This window comes from Primulina huaijiensis, chromosome 1, assembly GCF_012295235.1.
Source record: "Primulina huaijiensis isolate GDHJ02 chromosome 1, ASM1229523v2, whole genome shotgun sequence".
NCBI lineage: Eukaryota > Viridiplantae > Streptophyta > Magnoliopsida > Lamiales > Gesneriaceae > Primulina > Primulina huaijiensis.
The window spans coordinates 5,620,760-5,639,219 of record NC_133306.1 but is presented as its reverse complement, the minus strand read 5'-3'; the positions used below and the strand labels follow the sequence as shown (position 1 = coordinate 5,639,219).

Below are 18,460 nucleotides of genomic sequence, written 5' to 3'. Positions count from 1 at the left end.
GGCCGGGATATCATTGACACTCTCACCCGTCAACTGAGCCTTGGCATTACATATCACCATATCATATCTATGGAAATTCAATCATCGGGCTCCCTCTGAGGCCTTCTCCCATAATCGGGCTCTCTCTGGGGCCATGTCCCCCACGAATCCTCATTTCCTTAACGTCATAACTAAATCACTTCTTTCAAAGCATTTTTAGTTGTTTCCATCACTTTATAAAATACATGCAATGATATCTCTTTCTTTTAAACCAAGCATACAACACGTCTTTCAGCATTATCGTTTTTCATCATAAAATTCCATAACCTTTCAAAACAGACATTTTATCATTCAATTCAGCATTCAGGGCACTGCCATGACGTCTAACATTTTTTAGTTGTAAAATGACTGTTTTGCCCCTGAAATCTCAACTTTCTCAATTTACCTTTGGACCTTAAAACGACGACCCAAATCCATCCATACTTAACATAACACCTTAAAATACACCCATAAATATTTCTTAAATGTAAACTTAAGCTCCTCGACTAATTTCTCAATTCGTTTTACAACTTAAACGTATGTCTCAGTTTTTATCCGAATCAACTCGAAACTTAACCAAACTTGAATCATGTCTTATTAACACCTAACCATACTCTATGCAACCCAAATCAATCCAATTAAGACCCTTGAACAAGCCTACACAGCTACTGAAAATTCTGCACTTATTTTTCGAAACCCTAGCTTGATCAAACCTTCAACTCATTCGACCCTAGCCCATGGCCAACCCAACCAAACCCTAGCTGACCATCCTAGGACCATGAATCAACCTAGAGACAATGATGGACCAAGCTTAAAGATCATAGAACTAGCAACCATCAAACCCGATCCTACAAGCCAAGTGCGGCCACCCACTACAAAAAAAAGTGTTTGTAGAAGCGGTTTTTGAGGAGCACTTCTAAAACCGCTCGTGCAAATTGAACAACAATATCGGTTTTACTTAAACCGTTTCTATTTCCTTACTTTTAGGAGTGGTCGCATTACCGCTTTAATTGCGCAATGTTTAGTACCGATTTGTATCAACCGCTGCTATCAATTGCTCCTATTGATTTAACTATTAGAACCATTCTGAAAACTATTCTAATTGAATATTTTTAACAGTGGTTTCAAAAAATCGGTGTTGTGAACCGCCCTTATAGCTCTTTTTTTAGGATTGATATGAAAATTGCACCTATTAAATACGTTTATAAACTGTATTGACAATAATTAGCGACGGTTTATGCTAGAACCGTCGCTAATTATTTGCGACGGTTTAAAAAAAACCGTCGCGTTTTCAACAATGCGACAGTTTTACTGACACCCGTCGCTATATTTAGCGACGGGTTTATCAAACCGTTGCTACATTTAGCGACGGTATTATTAAACCGTCGCTAATTTTAGCGACGGGTAAAGTCACACCGTCGCATGTATTCATTTAGCGACTGTTTCCTTAAACCCGTCGCTAATATTAGCGACAATTATAGATTTACCGTTGCTAAATTTAGCGACGGTCATAAGATACACTATCGCTTAATTTAAATTTTCAAAAAACCGCCACATATCGCGACGGTTTCTGTTCTACCCGTCGCTAGTAGCGACGGAGTGTTCTATTAACCGTCGCAGCATTTTCTATAAATACCTCACCTTGGGATCCATTTTTTTACACCACTTCACAACACTTAAAATTTTTCTGTTTTACACAATTTTACCACTTCACAACAATAAAATTTTTTTTACACGATTTTAGTTTGGATTTAATTTAAATTTTTTCTCTTTAATTTTTAGTAAATTTTTAAGTGTTAGTTAAGATCAGGTATTATGTTATCATATTAATATTGTAAGTTTTTTTTAGCTTTATTAAATTTTTTTTATTTTATTGAAAATACTAGCGACGGAAATGATGTTAAACCCGTCGCTAAGTCAGCGACGGAATATATGAACAAGCCATCGCTATTTTAGCGACGGTTTTTTATATCTGTCGCTATTTTAGCGACGGTGTATAATATCCGTCGCTACAGTTTTAGACGACGGTATTTTAATCCGTCGCAATATAGCGACGATTAAATAAAACCGTCGCTAACGTTGTAGGCGACGGTTTCTCATAAACCGTCGCACGATGTAGCTAAAAAAACCATTCTTCATGATGGATACGAGCATTATCAAACCACACCTAAAATAAACAATAGAAGCGGTTCTTCAACTTGTACCACCTGTTGAAAAAACCGCTCCTATAAGATATAAGGTCATAGATAAGAGGAGCGATTTTGCAACCGGTGGTACAAGTGCTGGAGCGGTTAAAAACCGATCTTAAAATTGAAAAAAAACCGCTCCTGTAAGAGTATTTTTTTGTAGTGTTAGGAGCGTGTTGAGTTAGGTTCAAGTTCCAATCTTAATATGGTATCAGACCTCAGGTTCTACCGTTATGTGTTGGATTGTTCATAGTTGGGACACCCGTTCTGCCCATAATTGAGTCATTTGTAAACTTCACGCTTCAGATGTTCATTCATGGACGTGACGGAGGTGTTAGTTATCCCACACTGGTTAGATAAAATCCCTGAGAGTTACATATATGGATTTGGACAATCATCCCCTATTGAGCTAGTTTTTGAGGTTGAGTTAGGTTCAAGTTCCAATCTTAACAGTTTTTATTGAGACCTTCATTGGAGTTCTCAATTTCATCCGGTCGTGTATAATATCGGAATTCATGTTAATACTTTGATGAAATTTACTGAAAAAATTATTACTCNTATTTTCGTCAAAAATTGATTGCCGGTTTAAAATACGACTCGACGGGTAAAAGCACCTCAAAAAGCATCATTTTCGAAAAGACCGTTTAAAATACACCATATATTAAATAATTAAAAATAATCATTTAATAAAAAATATTTTCCTTTTATGGTCACCGCTCTCCGTTCCTCGATCGCGTGATGAATAACCCTTAAAACACAGTTTTATGCATTCTAATATAAAACTCTATTTTAAACATGTAAACATGCCTAATACATTTAATTAATGCAAAAATAACAATTTAATTAGTCGTTTTTCATTTTTCCTAGATTTTAATGCATTTAGATTACGTTATCGCATTTTGGACCTTACACACATGGAGAGAATAACACTCTAGGGACTTTGCCAACTAAATAAAATTTGCAAAAAACTTTCAAAAATGGTTATTTTTCAAGATGAATATGAGCCGGTATTATACACAAATGTCAGTGATCATTGGTGGATAACAGTACTTACAAAACTCATATCAAAAGAACAACCATATAGATATTCTAGTGAATTATTTTCAGACGCAGAGATCATAAGATGACATATCAACGAAAAAGAATTCTATGCAATTTTTTTTTTGAGAAATGACCTCTATTTATACTTGATAAAAAATTCATTTAGTATATAAAGCACGTTACTTTAGAAAAAAATTGCATATAAATAATTTCAAATTGTTTTGCTAAATTTATATAAAGCGCGTTACTTTTATAAATTTTTGAAAAAGCACCTAAAAAAAACTTTTGAATAGTGATATATTTAGGGGTGTTCAAACTTCGGATAAAATCGAAAAAACTGAAAATCCAAACAAAAAAAACCAAACACTGACTCGAACCGAAAATCGAATTTTATAATTCGGATATAAATGTTAAAACAGAAATTTATTTGGTTCGATTTCAAATTATACATGTCAAAACCAAACGATCGAAAAAACTGAAATTTCATTAAATTAATAATTTTATTTTTATTATATATTTTTTGATATAATATTAGTGAATGATGAATTATTTTGAATAATATTTAGTTGATTGTTGTTTATGTAATTCATTTAGACTTTATATTTAAATATTTTACAATGAAATCATGTAAAAAGATAACATATTATATTTTACAATATATTTATCTTATTAATTTAAATAATTGTATCAAAACCGAAATAACCGAACCATTTCGGTAGCAAACCGAACCGAATAAAAATGGTTCGGATAACGGATTATATATTTGTAAAACCGAAAACCAAAAAACTTAAATAAAAAAACCAAAAATCGAATCGAACCGACCGATTAACACCCCTAAGTATATTATCCTTGACAAAAACTTGTGTGAGATGGTCTCACGGGTCGTATTTGTGAGACGGATCTCTTATTTGGATCATCCATGAAAAAATATTACTTTTTATGCTAAGAGTATTACTTTTTATTGTGAATATAGGTAGAATTGACCCGTCTCACATATTAAAATCCGTAAGACGGTCTCACATGAAACCCACTCATTACCCTTTTGTCTAATTTAACATGTTATATATAAAACTTTTTATCATTTTACTATATTATATGCAAAACAGTCCATTCGGTTTTTCGGTTGTAAAACGGTAGAGTTGGATTTTTTATTTTTTTAAAAAACGAAAAACCCGAACCAAAAAATAAAATTACCAAAATCCAAAACCGACAGAAAATCGTTTAAACAGAACCAAATAATTATCCTCTGTCATCTTTCTTGCGAGCTGTAGTTTCTTGGATACCAATTACTCTCTTAAATTAATATTCTCACAACTAAAGTCATGCAGCTGTTACAAAAGAATCCATTTCCTACATTCCACTCTTCTACATGGCAAGAATCCTCTTCGTCTCTTCATCTTCTTCAAAACCATCAGTTTTCATGATGTCGAGGAGTCTATTCACTTCTTTACCACCAGAAATATTTGATTTTAGCAAGGTGTGATACATCTGTCTGTTCAATGACATAACAGATCTCAACAAATTCACAACATCTTCTGTGGCATCGGAACTCCCTTTCTCACCAAATAAACTCAATATTCTGACAATCACTGTATCCTGAATCATAGTCCCTTCTCTTGCATCACATAAAGAGATAGCTACTTTCATGGCACTCAAAGCCTTTTCCATCTCACCCTTCTCCATGTAACCAGCTGCCAATCTAGCCCAGATATTAGACGTTGATGCCTTCCCCGTTTCCATCAAGTATTCAAGTAAAGCTCCAGCCTTTTCACACAAACCCTTCTCTATGTGTCCTGCGATGACCACATTTGGCACCCGAAAATCATAGCAGTTTCCAGATGACTCCCACTCCTTCAAAACTTTCTCTGCTTCTTCAAGCTCTTCCAGCCTAACCAAGGAGTCCAGTATATTTATGTAATCCTTGTTAAGGCACCTCTTGCAAGCATTCTTCTCAAGATCCCATAATCTGAAAACATCTTCTCTGTTTCCTAGTCCAGCATGTAAAGAGATGAGATGATTATAACCAAGACCATCTTTATTCTCTAGCCTTCCCTCTGCTTTTCTCAGGGTAAAATTTGCTTTATCTTTGAGGCCTGCCTTAGCATAAAAATTTGCAACAACAGCGTATGTATTCCAATCCATGACAACGTGGGATTGACTTTCCATTTCACTCGTAATTTTTTCCACTCCATCAATATCAAATCTCACTCCATATGAATTAATGCATATCCGGTAACTCAAATTATTAGGTTGGACCCCATTCTTTTTCATCAGGTCTAAGACACTAGGGACCTTGTCAATCTCACCAATGTTAGAGTAAAGGGACATGATGTCATTGTAAGCAACGGAAGCCAAAGCAATACCCTTCTCTTTCATTGCCTGCAGATGTGCGAATACTTTCTCAGTTTGATGCCCCCGAACATAACAATGTAGAAGAGCACCATAAGCCTTCTCAGTTCTATCTTGCTCATTCAAGCCATTGAAGTAGTTTTCTGCCGCAAGAAAACCATGAACCTTACCAATCAGATCCAACTGCACCGCATGTTGAACAGGGGTCAGCGTATACATTCCTGAATTTTTTGTCCATTCTGAAACCTGTAACGTTATGAGGCACGATATTAGGAAACCTAGTGACCTTCAAATGTTGCCTTATTCCTCCCAGCTTTCCCTCCGATGGGCCGATTAAACTACTGCAAATATAGTATTTTGCAACACAGGAATAATAATGCCCCTCGGTCAAACCAAATCAGCATATCAAAATACCGCACACATTCTACAAAGTTGAGCCTCAACCTAGTACAACTTAAAACTCCAAATATTGCATAGTTAACACAGCAGTTCACTGAGAAATTTAACGAAAACCATGATATTCGCGAACCCAATAGACGCAATTACAAATCTTTGCTCGCGAATTTTACGTACCTGGAGAGCATGATTGAATCTTCTTCGCTTACGGAGGTCAAGAATAATGCGTTGGAGCTCCGCAAATCGGATTTTATTGCCCATTCCAACCCATGTGTCCAGCTCCCGAGTTACATCAACGCTAGGGTTTCCCAACGGACTGATTTTCTCATACAGAGATGAGATTTTCTTTTGCTTGTTCTTCGTGTAGTAACATCGGGAGTTGATAACAAAAGTTTGAACAAAAGCTTTGATCTTGTCACTATTCCGTAGCATTTTGATGTTGAATTACGCCTTAATTCTCTCCTCTTTGTGAATGAGCGGAGAGGAGTTCACAGATGTTAGTGACTGAATTTTTTTAGAAGTGTTTTGACTCCACGTCATCAATAAAATATTTCATTATTCAAATATTGTACATGAACTAATCAACTAATCATTGGTCTCATTTTCACTTTAATAATATCTTAAATTTTCATTTAAATAAAATCATTTATATTTTTCTAATAAATTTATCTATACTTTAATTAATTTCACATATAATTTCACAGTAGCTCCTTGCATATACGCCCAACAAGTCGATAAAATATTTATGGACTGTTTCCTAAAATGCTGATCCACAAGTTCTTCAACATGCTGTTCTAGCCGAAACAGTCAGTGTTTTAAGATGCACACAGTTAAAACACAATATCTTGGCTTTGCTAAAGGCCTTTATCAATTTAGTTACATTGGGTGGTTTGTTGAGTATGTATAACATGGACCTGCAGGCTGCAACTGAGAAGAAAAGCGTTCTCGTTATAGGTGACCGAGTTCTTATGTCTCTTCACTTTGACAATCTGCGTATCATAACCAGCCCCATGGAAATAAGGCTTCTCGTCGAGTACAAGGGCTTGGAGAATGGTGGATGACGCTGATTCCAAACTTCACCATCGGATCCTCCCCATGTATTGATGAGACTAAGACAGACTTTTCCTGTCTCGTGGAAGTTTGGATTTGTACGAAGTCCACTAGAGTGGTAGTACAATATCTGTATGCAGAAATCTTGATTTTTAACTGAATCTAAATAATTTTCATCAATATATGTTGATAGAGAAACTAACTTACTGGTGGCTCGTTGGGGTATAGTCGGGGAAGGTAGATATCAAAAAAAGAACAATCCATCATGATACGGCATCCCTGAAATGCCTATATTGATGCTCGAAGCAAAATCATTCCATCTTCGTAGGCTCGAACATATATGGTTTCTGTCTAGACTACAGAAAATTAGCAAATAAAGTTTTGAAAAGATGTGTCATGGAACTGTTTGGTGGCAGTAAATGATTTTCTGACCAGGAAGATCTTTCTTTAAAATACTCCATTCTTGATGAACCTTCTTCAACCAACCTCTTTCCATCTAAACAGAAACTGACAAAAAACGAGAAGTAGGATAAAAAGATCAAATCTACTTCAAAACGACATAAATCATTTTCTAACCTGAGGAGATTGCATGCCAGTATCAGACATGTCGAAAAAGTGGTGGTCCAAGCTATCACTGACCATATCAAACTGCCGAAAAGATTCCAGGAGCGTGCTGGAAAATGGAAATAAAATATCCTTTTCAGGGGTCTCTATGTCATCTACTATCGACAGTTGGCCACCAAGGTTCAAGTGGCAAAGTTCTAGTACTTCATCCTCAGGGGTAGATTTTGAGCGTGTTTTTATATAAATAATAAATGCAATAAGAAAATTTATCAACAAAGACAAGATAAAACATTATAGACCCTTTTCACAAAATAATAATAAGTAAAATGTGCCATAAAGATACCCAAAAAACAACCTCCATTCTCAGTTGAGCAGACTCCATAAGTATAATAGTTTCACAATAGCTGTTAAATTATCCACCTAATTTTTGTGTCGGCCGCCAAAGATCAATGAGATTTCATTTATTTCTTATTCACAAGTTCCATATTGTTATCTAGTTTACCACAATTCCACCTCTTTTGCCACTCCCTTAACGGGAATATTCAAATTTTACTAGCATCTAGCAGCGCAGAAATTTACAGTCATCGCCAGATATGTTGTGGCTCTTGCAAAATAAATCCTAAAAACAAATGAAGATGCATACCTCATTTATAGAACCTGAAGCCCACTGAACTTTTTAACATGTCAATGTTTGAGTCCAACTACAATTCCGATATTAGATCAGAAATAGTTGTCGATATTTTGATATAAAATCACTATTTTCAATATCTTTAAGATCAGCTTCTTCCCCCACACAAGTTTTCAATATTGTGTGGTTTTCACATAGCTGGCACGTCCAACATTACCAACACACTGGTGGCCCTAAAAACTGCGTTCTGAGTAGTCTGGGTGCTCAACAAGTTCATAAGCACTCACAATCTCCTCCATCTCTTTCTCCTTTGAATTCCATAGATCTAAAAAGGGCTCATACCATTTTACCACGACAGTCCGTTGTTTGAATCCACACATTTCATGATACCTCATCTCCTGAGTCCAAGAACTTGAGAATCAACCATCCCATTTTCCAACACAAATGCATGAGGCAATAAATCATGAACATCGATTAGTTAACTGGAAACAACAAATGTGAATCTACTGAGATCAACTGACTACCATCCTGCCACTGGACGTCAACTTTAGTTTTAGTCTTCATAATAACAGCAGTTTTCTGAATTATGGTTTCTGATTTCTTAGATTCTTTAACCAGCCCCAAGTCGGTAGCAGTTGGCAAAATCTGTTCCATCGGAAGAACGCACCAATCACCACGCTGCCAATTCACATAGGGGAGAGAGGGCAACAAGGATAAATTTTTCAAGTCCTGCAAACTTTGTGGAGCGGGTTCGTTCTTGTAGTTGTATAAAGCACAGTCAATCCATTCTACATATATAAGTCCAGCATCCACAGAACAAACAGTGTCGAACAAGATAGTCACACATTCGACAATATCTCCCACTTTCCCTAGCCATGCAACACACACTATATAGTCCGCAACTGAAATGAGACGAATATTCTGAAGATTTCTCGAATTGACATTTTGTACTTGCTTCCATCAGGGCTTCCAAGTCCATAACCATGTCCACATTGACCACCTTTCCCATTGTTCCAATGGGTCAGACACCAAACCAATAGTTTTTTAATGCTATCCTCAAGACTTGAGAAAACATAACGGACATGTGCACCATATAGAGACTCGACGTCATCTTGATCCTCAAAACTGCTGATTTCACTGAGAATAGAAATCACTGAGTAGCAAGATGATTCCTATTAGAATGAGCGAATAGATTAAACAAAGATATATTTTTACCAAGAAATGAAAGGACCGGGATTTGATGGAATGGAACAAGAAGTGATTACATTGGAACTTCTATTTGGTGTCCTACTCTGGTTCAATGGCATGCTCACAATCCACACACCACCCCAATAGTTTTTAAGACCAAGAAAGAGAATCACTCCCAAATAATAATATGCTCAGCTTTTTATCCTTTAGTTTCTTCAACTAGAATGACCCACATATAAACATTATTTAAAATTGTAATAAACTCCACATTTAGCAATATGCAGATATTTTTATTTACTTCATGGAAAAATGAAACTAAACAAAAATTGCAAGATGTGATCTGAGAGTAAAAAAAAAAAAGAGTTACCCACTCTGTAACACTAGTGACTAACTAACTTGCAACGACAACCCCGCCTGACTGAATGAATGCAATAAATTGTTCAACTGCAACCAGGATTATTTTTTCCCTTAAAATTAAGTACTCATAATGGGAGATATTAAACGAAAGGATTTCCAGCTACGATAATACAATAGTTGATTCAGGACGATGAAATTCCAAAGGAAATTTGACCAAAGATGGACTAGACTGCGAAGTTTCTACCGACAGGTATGATTGAATGAAATTTTCAACCGGTGAAGGATGTCTTGAATAAAACCCAAATCAGCTTCCAATGCAAATGGAGTTGAAGTCGAAAAAGGAAAGATTCTGAATACGAGAATTTCCAACTTAGGTCAAGGTTAGCGTCTAACTAAGTGTAGTGGACAGAAAATGATTTTGCTTCTCTATCTGTACATGGAGTCTTGTTCAATGAGTGAATGAAGTAATTATTCTATCCAGATAGAGATGATGATCTTCTGAGGCTTCTAGATGGCTGTAACAGTATTGATAGGTGAAGCAGTCTGTTCTCGCCTATTAATAGATAGTAGGTTGCACTGACGCTAAAAACATTTTCAGCTGAATTTCCTCCCGGGAGGCTTAACGAAAAGCCACTTTTCTTCCTTTCACGTGTACTGGGATAAGAGTGAAATACCATTTTCTCTGGTGGAATTAGTCTTTCTATCACTCAGAAGCTATTCAACGGTTAGAAATAAGCACAACCTAAGTACATGAACTTAAGATTTTCCAAAGGAGATTTACCCTGAACAATACAAGTGATCAGATAATACTAAGTGGCTTGAAAGAATTTTCCATTCTTCTTGAGCCGAGTATAAACGCCAAAGGAGACTTGCCCTTGACTGTAACAAATTTTAAGCAAGCTTAACTCAATGCCAAAGGGTAATAATCAACCGAAAGATATCCTTTGCATGAAGATCTTGCTGCCCTAGACAAGTCTTTTTCCATGTGAAATGTAGATCAACCGACCCATGGATAAAAACCTCAAATCCAAATCTTATTGTTTGAAGCTAAGGTAAGCCGAGCTTTCATGTGGATCAACATGCTTAATAGGTAAGAATAACTAACATCTCCAACTGAACAAAATCTGAAACCTGCATGTATAAAGATAACCAAACAAAAAGACAATATTAATGTGGAACCAGATTAAAATTTTTAAAGTGAAAAATTTAAAATGTTCTTCTCAATAACGAGAATTTCAGAACTACAATGCAACTGCTTCAAACTTTAAGACAATGTATGTATACAAAAATATGATTCAACATAAGCAAGATAAGACAATGAATTTGTCTGAGGGAAGTCGCTGATAGCTAAAGGAACGAAGAGCAATCTTCATATGGCTAAGACAACAACATATTTGATGACATACAGACATAAGCTGTTTTGCTTAAACCAATCATTAACACAATGCAAAATTCACCTTTTCTCGATTTCCCTAAAGATTAACAGAGAATCAGACTCTTGGGATTTAAAGGGTTATCTAGCATCACTTATTTATAATTCTATTTATAAACTCACTGAGAAAGGAACTCGGCACAGCTTTGGAAAATGCTTCATTTGTGAAGACCAAACCATAACTATAACAGAAAAGAACTATAGAACTGTCCTTCGTTTCCTCTCGCGTACAAAGGTTCGAAAGTGCAATATACAGAGCATTATGTCTCTGTTTGGACATGTCCAACACTATGTATGAACGATAGAAAAATTATCTGACAAATGAGTTTCTCACGGCTTAGAGATTATGGATGGTTGTTACTTATTAGGAGCATAAGTGACAAGTACCACACAAACAATTGATGTAAAATGCATACTTGAAACCCTGGTCCATACATCAAACGTGGAAAATATTCGTAGTATTACTGATAACATTACTGGTTCACATACCATTTATGAACAGAATAAAAGCAACTAGTCTTTCAGGTATAAAAAAGTTACGCAAAAGATAAATAGGAGTAAACATACCAAACAAGCTCACCATAGATTTCATACCCAAAACTAGCCCACCATCAATTTAATACCCAAAACTAGCTCACCGTCAATCAAAACTTTTGATCCCGGGCGCACAAATCCATAAGTAAGCATGCACCAGAAAATCTTAATAAACCGCAAAAAAACATAATACAGAAAAATAAATCACCATAGGACCACAAAACAACAAGAATTATAACCACGAGAATTCCTGAGCTCGCAGAGAAACATACCAATCGACCAACTTTGCATTAAAAAAGTACTCTTCAAATGCAACAAAACAGCCCCTACCCTGAAACTTTCATCTCCAAAACCTGATCAAGGAAAGCAAGCCCACAACATTAAATCCAAGAAAAGAACAAGTGCCATTTTTCCACGGTTTTCTGCACTTTTTCGCCAAATTTCCCACAATTTTTCGGCCACATATCCACACGAGGGCGAAGGAAAAGGATAGTGAAGATGAACTCGAAACAACGAGAAAAAATAACAAATGAGAATTCAGAGAGTCCAAAAAGACACCCTCTAAATTCCCTCCTTCAATCCGTTTTTACCGATTTCAAACATGGCATATAGCAGTTAGCTTCTCAGAAGTACATCATTCTCGCAACGTCTTCTTGTCTGCATATGCATATTTAGCACTTGTCTAGTGTATAATTTTTGGGCTGCTTGATTTTAAATCTTTAGAATAAATGTGTGTTCAGTCTAATAGCAAAAAAAATTTTTGCCCACACTTATGATATTTTTTAAATATAAAATTAGAACCATTCTATTAATATCAATATTTATTCTCTTAGGGTATGTTTGGTGTGAGTGATAAGTCAAGTATATATTATTAATCTCATGTTTGTCTCATTTTTTATGGACCCAATTAATCAAGAAGATCATGATAAAAAAAACCTATTTGGTTGAAAAGATATCCTATTGTTTTAAAGGGATTGACAATCCAATTCCTAAAATATAACATAAATTACCATTTCCCTACAAAAAATCAACATGAGAGATCTACAATTTTGGATTCTATTCTTTGATGGTTTATTTATTTATTTTTTTTCGCACACATCACATAAATAATTTCATGATGAAACAAAATAAAATTTAAAAAAATAGAGAAAAAAATAATTAGAAATCAATATTAAAAATGAGATAAAATGCAAAATCATATTAATTTTTATTAAAAAAATAAATTATCAGATAAATACATAATTTATAATTTAAAATTTTATAAAGTATTTATTTATTTAACAAAACACGTGATTTTGAAAACATTGCTACAAATATCATTTTATATATTAAATTGTCATCAATGCTAGTTTAGGGTATTTTTGTCTCAACAACAAAAAATGTAAAATTTATCATACTCATTAAAATCTTACCAAACAAAACATGTTTTATCACAACACATTATATATCCTTACCTTGAGTTTTGTCATCAATCCAATTAGTTATCCTATCCTACACACCAAACATACCCTTATATGATAGTATCGGATTTAAAAGAGTTGATACTCAAATATTATATATTAGCATAATATTTTTAATATTTTGTACCGATTTCATCCGAGAAAAGACAAGAGTCATTAATATCTGTTATACATTTTGGGTAATCAAAAACCATATAGTAGTATCATACCTGAACATTTGTACTAAAATATCATATATTAGTACCACAATTTCAATGTTTTGTATCGATTTTCATCTGAGAAAAAACATGAGTCATAATTAACACATGTTATACATTTTGGATACTCAAAAATCATATATTAGTATCATATCTGAAAATTTTGGTATTTAAATATCATATATTAGTATCACATTTTCAATGTTTTTTTTAAATCAATTTTCATCATAGAAAAGACATGAACCATTACTACCAGTACTACAAAATATGAAACAATTAGTACTCAAATATCATAAATTAATATCATATTTTCAATTTTTTATATTAATTTTCATCCGAGAAAAAAATATGGACAAAGAGATTGCAAAAACAATTTTTTTTGATCAGGTAGCACAATTTTGATATTTTAATCTACTAAGTTTTTAAAGTCATATTAAGTAAAAAAAAGTACACGAAACATTCAACTATCATATAAATAAAATGAACATCAAACATTAGGAGGAGTCTAAAATTATGTTCGTCGTGGGTCTCAAAGGAAGAGATATATACCCTTAAAGTTGATTTGGATATAAAAATTAGATTTTAGAATGTGTAGATATTTGGAAGCATGTTAAAATGTATTCAATAATAAAGCAATACAATAGAATATAATTCGAATATTAAAATGTGTGAAATTAAGGGAATTATGTTGGGAACAGAGCCTTTAAAGTTTAATGAAATTACCAAGTCATGAGACTTTTGCTGCGTCGAATTAAATTAAATAAGGAGACTTAAGTTATTTTTCAAAATTACATGATACGCTATGTAGAAACAAACGTTTACCGCTTTAGCAAAAGCTATAACTGGTGATAATGGTGAAATGCAAATCCTTTAAACCGTACAACATCTCAAATGTTATGTTTCAATTGCTCTGATATAATTTCACTCTCAATAATTACGCTTCTTGTTTTAAATAAGAATAGAACTTGTGATCTTGACTCTGAAATCAATTGTAAGATCGAGCATTTGTCGTTTTATAAAAAAATTATAGTTTGTGATAATTGTGCATTTAAACAGTACAACAACTCAAGTGTCGCATTTCAATTGTTCTACCAAACATAGACAATTATTGTACCCAACACATAATTTTGGTAATACATATAAGCTAGCTAGATATACATTCAATGTCATGGTTTGATCGCAGAATTAACCAATAAGAGGTCATGAGAGGATAAAAACTAATAATTAAATACATAATTTCTGATTATTAAACTATAAACTTCCCATTTCATGACATATCCTTTGGGAAATTTCGTAACATTACAAAATCATAATCTGTAAATACTGGATCCACCCCCAAGCTAGCTGCTGGATCAAGTATTTACGGATACGAGATTTTAAGACCGTGCATGTGATGAATATTTGAATCATCAGTTCTATACATGTATATATATATGCTATCAAAAAATGGATGAATAAGATTTTCAAGTTTTAGTGACACCTCCAACAAATGTCATTTATTCCAATGTCGTCTTAAATTTCGTGACACTTTTTAATGTCATTACAAGATGTTAATGACAACTTCATACGTGTTACTAATTATTCATATAATGACAATTTTAAATGTCAGAAAAACTCATGTTTTAAATATATTTATACATGCCTTGTTATTATTGTAATAATGACAAATTTATATGTCAGTTAAAATCATTTATAATGACAACTAAAAGTGTCGTGTATGTTATTTATAGTGACAATAACAAATGTGGGAATATTTGGGTTGGATAAATATTGGAGGAGGGAAAAATAGATAAAATAAATGTGAGAATAAAAAAACATATTAGATTAGTTATTCTAACATTTTTAATTGATGTCATTTTTTATATGGAGAGAAACAATTATTTTCCCTCCTCCAATATTTATCCAACCCAAATATTCCCACATTTATTTATAGTGACAAATTTTAGTTTTTTAATGATTTTTTACGATGTGAGAAAAATAATTGTTTTCCATCCATATAAAAAAAAACATCAAATAAAAATGTCAGGATAACTAATCTAATATGTTTTTTTTTTTTTACACATTATTACTTGTTTACAAATGTAATTAGTAAGTATTTGTAACAACATTAATTAAAAATGTCTACAAAAAAGTGTCACAATAGTCATTTATTGTTGTAGTAATGCTAGCTCTTATTTTTACTGTCCGCCCTTGGATTTTCCTGTTCCGGCTGTTGATCGAGCTAGACTTTCACAGATTCTTGATTATGGCGGAGGCCGCGTAAACGATTGATCTCTTCGGGTGGTGGTGGAGGAGCTCAGCGCTCGATCTTAAGTATTTATGGTGTCGACCCTAGCTACATACCTATAGTTAATTTGCATGCATCTTGTCAAGAAGCGATGATATTCTCTTTTGTAAGAGACCTAATGAAAGCAAAGACGATAATAGAAATATATATAGAAGTCTTCTTATGATCTTGGGGTCTTTCACAATCCAAGAACACGTTTGATAGAATGATTGATAAGAGAAAAACTTAGCTGGCCTCTGGTGGTAACAAAATAATTGGTTTACTTAATGGGTCTCCTCACTTTAATTTACTTATAAAAAATTTCATTCATAATGATTAATAATGAGAATAACTTCTCTTGGGAGGTCGTCTCAATGGTCTATATTCATTAGACGAGTCGAACCGACCTCCTCATATCTACCATGAAAAGTAATATTTTTTAAATAAAAAATATTTTTCATAAATTAAATCGAGTTGAAGATCTGTATCACAAAAATAATATGTAAGACATAATTAATTTTCACATGTAACATGGGTAGTTGCGTAATGTGTTAATGGTAAAATATTAATTTATAGAAGAATAAGTTTGCTGCAATATTCAAAAGCGGGGATAGCTCAGTTGGGAGAGCGTCAGACTGAAGATCTGAAGGTCGCGTGTTCGATCCACGCTCACCGCATTTTAAGTCTTTGTTTTGTTTTTCCGGATTGGGCCTCATTTTTCATTAAACAAATAGTATTCACACCTTCAACCTCAGAGACCAGTAACACTTGATCCCTTGGCGTCCATTTTGCTTGTTTTGTTTTTCCCATCGGGCCTGTGAATTTTTTTGTATGATGCATATTAGACATGTCCTTTTCGAAAAACAAAAATAAGACGTGAACTTTTTTTCCCTGTCGATAAACTAAAAATAAAAAATAGAAGTGGTTTGAGGCTAATCAACGCAAGTAGCCAGTCGATTTATTATTATAATATTATTATTATTATTATTATTATTATTACCCCGATTATTGGCATTACAAAACTGAAAAATCATAAACAGATAGGGGAACCAAAGGATCTGTCATGATCTTTCCTAAGCTCTAAACCAAAACTTGCGGGTCGGACATTATGATGCTACGAATTCTTACTATAGGATGACACTAAGACCACGTTGAACAGAAGATCGAGAGTGGAAATAAGACATAAAACTTTCAAAATTCACACTACTTGGACGGCGGCGGGTCTATGGAAATTCGAAAAAGCTCCCATCATCTCCGCAGTGAGCATGGATGATACCCTGGGACGGGCTACACGGCCCGAATCCCCCACCGATAAGGGTGAAGCAGACGTCAACCTTTCGCAAGTTTTTAGCCACTTGGCTTGCATGTAACGATGCTTTCTCCACGGGCCCAAGTGGATTTTTTTCTCCTTCATGCACTTCTTGGAGCCGGCGCACAGAATCTTTAACAACCCCAGCAGCCTTTCTATTTTTCCCACGTATATTTCGGGGAGACTTTTGATGAGCTTGTTGTACTCGTCATTTGCTCGGGCCATCTCGAACTCAGCCCGAAAGTTTAGCTCGATTATCACTCGCACTTCTTTCTTTGAATTCGATGTGTCTACCACGTCCAAGAATGTGTGTTCCCCTGCAAAATGTATAAAAGTTTTGGCTATTTTTAATCAAGAAACGCATGAGCAACTTATAAACTCCATCCACCTGGCTTTATTTTTTGAATTGTTAAATATTCAGTTTGTGACATGAAAATGATTGAATGTTCTCTGAGTTTTACTGGTGGTACAGATAGATCCATACATTTTCACTTGATCAATATTTTAAATTTAGTTTTCCTGATCTGTTCGAGAAAGTAGAAGGAAGGTGCGAAAAGGACCCTTGTATTATTTTAAGTGTAAAATATCAATGCTGCACGTGAAATTTTTGTCATTTTGTATTCATGCGAATTGGGATGAGTTGAATTAAAACAAAGAAGATTTTGGCATTTTGCTGCCAATTGCAGCTCAAAAATCATAGGCCATTAATTAATAAGAAGAGTAGCAAATGGAAACTTCTGGAAATTTATCTCCAAACAGGGGACTTTGTTGAATGATATTGGAGTAGAACAACATAGAGAAAAGATAATAAAAACATAATCTTTCAATAGAAATATAAATATTAAACCTGGGGGAAAATCAGGCGTGCTTCTCCACTTAGACTTGCAAATTGCACAATTGAAACCAGCACCTTGGAGGCGGCGGCGGACCTCCTCCATCAGACATTTCCGGCAACCAAACTCAAATGTTCTGCCGCAAACGCAAACATTCCCCGACAGTTGCGCTTCTTTCAATGCTTCTTTGGTGATATTTCTGATTCTTGTTTCTAAAGAACTTGTTCTCCAAACCACATCCTTTGAAAAATTCGTTGAAGATAAGGAATTAATTTTTGATGATCACTCACCATTAATTTAAACTTGATATAATCAAGGACTTACTTGCAGCAGTTGATGTTGAGTTTCCCAGAAGTCATCACTATCTCCAACATTCCCATTTTGGTTCTCTTTCTCTTCTTCTTCTTCTTCTTCTTCTTCAGCATCATCGACTATGCTCGCCGCCGGAGACAATCCCTCATAATCTTCGCACAAAAACTCGAAAACTGTATCGGGGAAACTAATGGCGATCTGGTCGCCGGGAAAATTCATTTCACCGGTAAGACACGTCAGAATCCGGTGGTTTATGGGGATTCTGGTCATTACTCCGGCAAGTGAAGTCTATGGTATTAGATTTTTTGGGGGATGCAGCAAATTCTGGCCTCTCGATGAA

At 34.4% G+C, this 18,460-nt stretch overlaps 2 protein-coding genes, 1 non-coding gene and 1 pseudogene across 4 annotated transcripts; 1 reads left to right on the top strand and 3 right to left on the bottom strand.

Annotated features, from left to right (window-relative positions):
- Nucleotides 1-4,453: 4,453 nt before the first annotated feature.
- Nucleotides 4,454-6,500, bottom strand: LOC140979822 (pentatricopeptide repeat-containing protein At4g21705, mitochondrial-like). Of its 2 annotated transcripts, none has more exons than XM_073445420.1 (2): nucleotides 6,168-6,302; nucleotides 4,454-5,935 (listed from the first exon to the last, which is right to left on the bottom strand). In XM_073445420.1, exon 2 carries the CDS (start codon nucleotides 5,811-5,813, stop codon nucleotides 4,611-4,613), a length of 1,203 nt encoding a protein of 400 aa, XP_073301521.1. In that variant the 5' UTR covers nucleotides 5,814-5,935; nucleotides 6,168-6,302; the 3' UTR covers nucleotides 4,454-4,610. The 2 variants fall into 2 exon arrangements, with proteins under 2 accessions (XP_073301521.1, XP_073301513.1); XM_073445412.1 differs by having other exon boundaries at nucleotides 4,455-5,840; nucleotides 6,168-6,500.
- A 159-nt stretch (nucleotides 6,501-6,659) lies between these two features.
- Nucleotides 6,660-11,489, bottom strand: LOC140973958 (probable ubiquitin-conjugating enzyme E2 24; annotated as a pseudogene).
- A 4,781-nt stretch (nucleotides 11,490-16,270) lies between these two features.
- Nucleotides 16,271-16,343, top strand: TRNAF-GAA (transfer RNA phenylalanine (anticodon GAA)). The gene has a single exon. It is a non-coding gene; the product is annotated as a tRNA-Phe (tRNA).
- A 305-nt stretch (nucleotides 16,344-16,648) lies between these two features.
- On the bottom strand, nucleotides 16,649-18,460 carry LOC140979814 (uncharacterized). Its single transcript, XM_073445401.1, has 3 exons — nucleotides 18,133-18,460; nucleotides 17,823-18,048; nucleotides 16,649-17,292 (listed from the first exon to the last, which is right to left on the bottom strand). Exons 1-3 carry the CDS (start codon nucleotides 18,388-18,390, stop codon nucleotides 16,865-16,867), a joined length of 912 nt encoding a protein of 303 aa, XP_073301502.1. The 5' UTR covers nucleotides 18,391-18,460; the 3' UTR covers nucleotides 16,649-16,864.

Coding starts and splice junctions, on each gene's coding strand:
- LOC140979814 (XM_073445401.1), bottom strand. CDS start 18,390: ATGACCAGAATCCCCATAAACCACCGGATTCTGACGTGTCTTACCGGT. Junction 18,049..18,132: donor CTCAACATCAACTGCTGCAA/GTAAGTCCTTGA, acceptor AATTTTTCAAAG/GATGTGGTTTGGAGAACAAG. Junction 17,293..17,822: donor CACGCCTGATTTTCCCCCAG/GTTTAATATTTA, acceptor TACATTTTGCAG/GGGAACACACATTCTTGGAC.
- LOC140979822 (XM_073445412.1), bottom strand. CDS start 6,422: ATGCTACGGAATAGTGACAAGATCAAAGCTTTTGTTCAAACTTTTGTT. Junction 5,841..6,167: donor GATTCAATCATGCTCTCCAG/GTACGTAAAATT, acceptor ATAACGTTACAG/GTTTCAGAATGGACAAAAAA.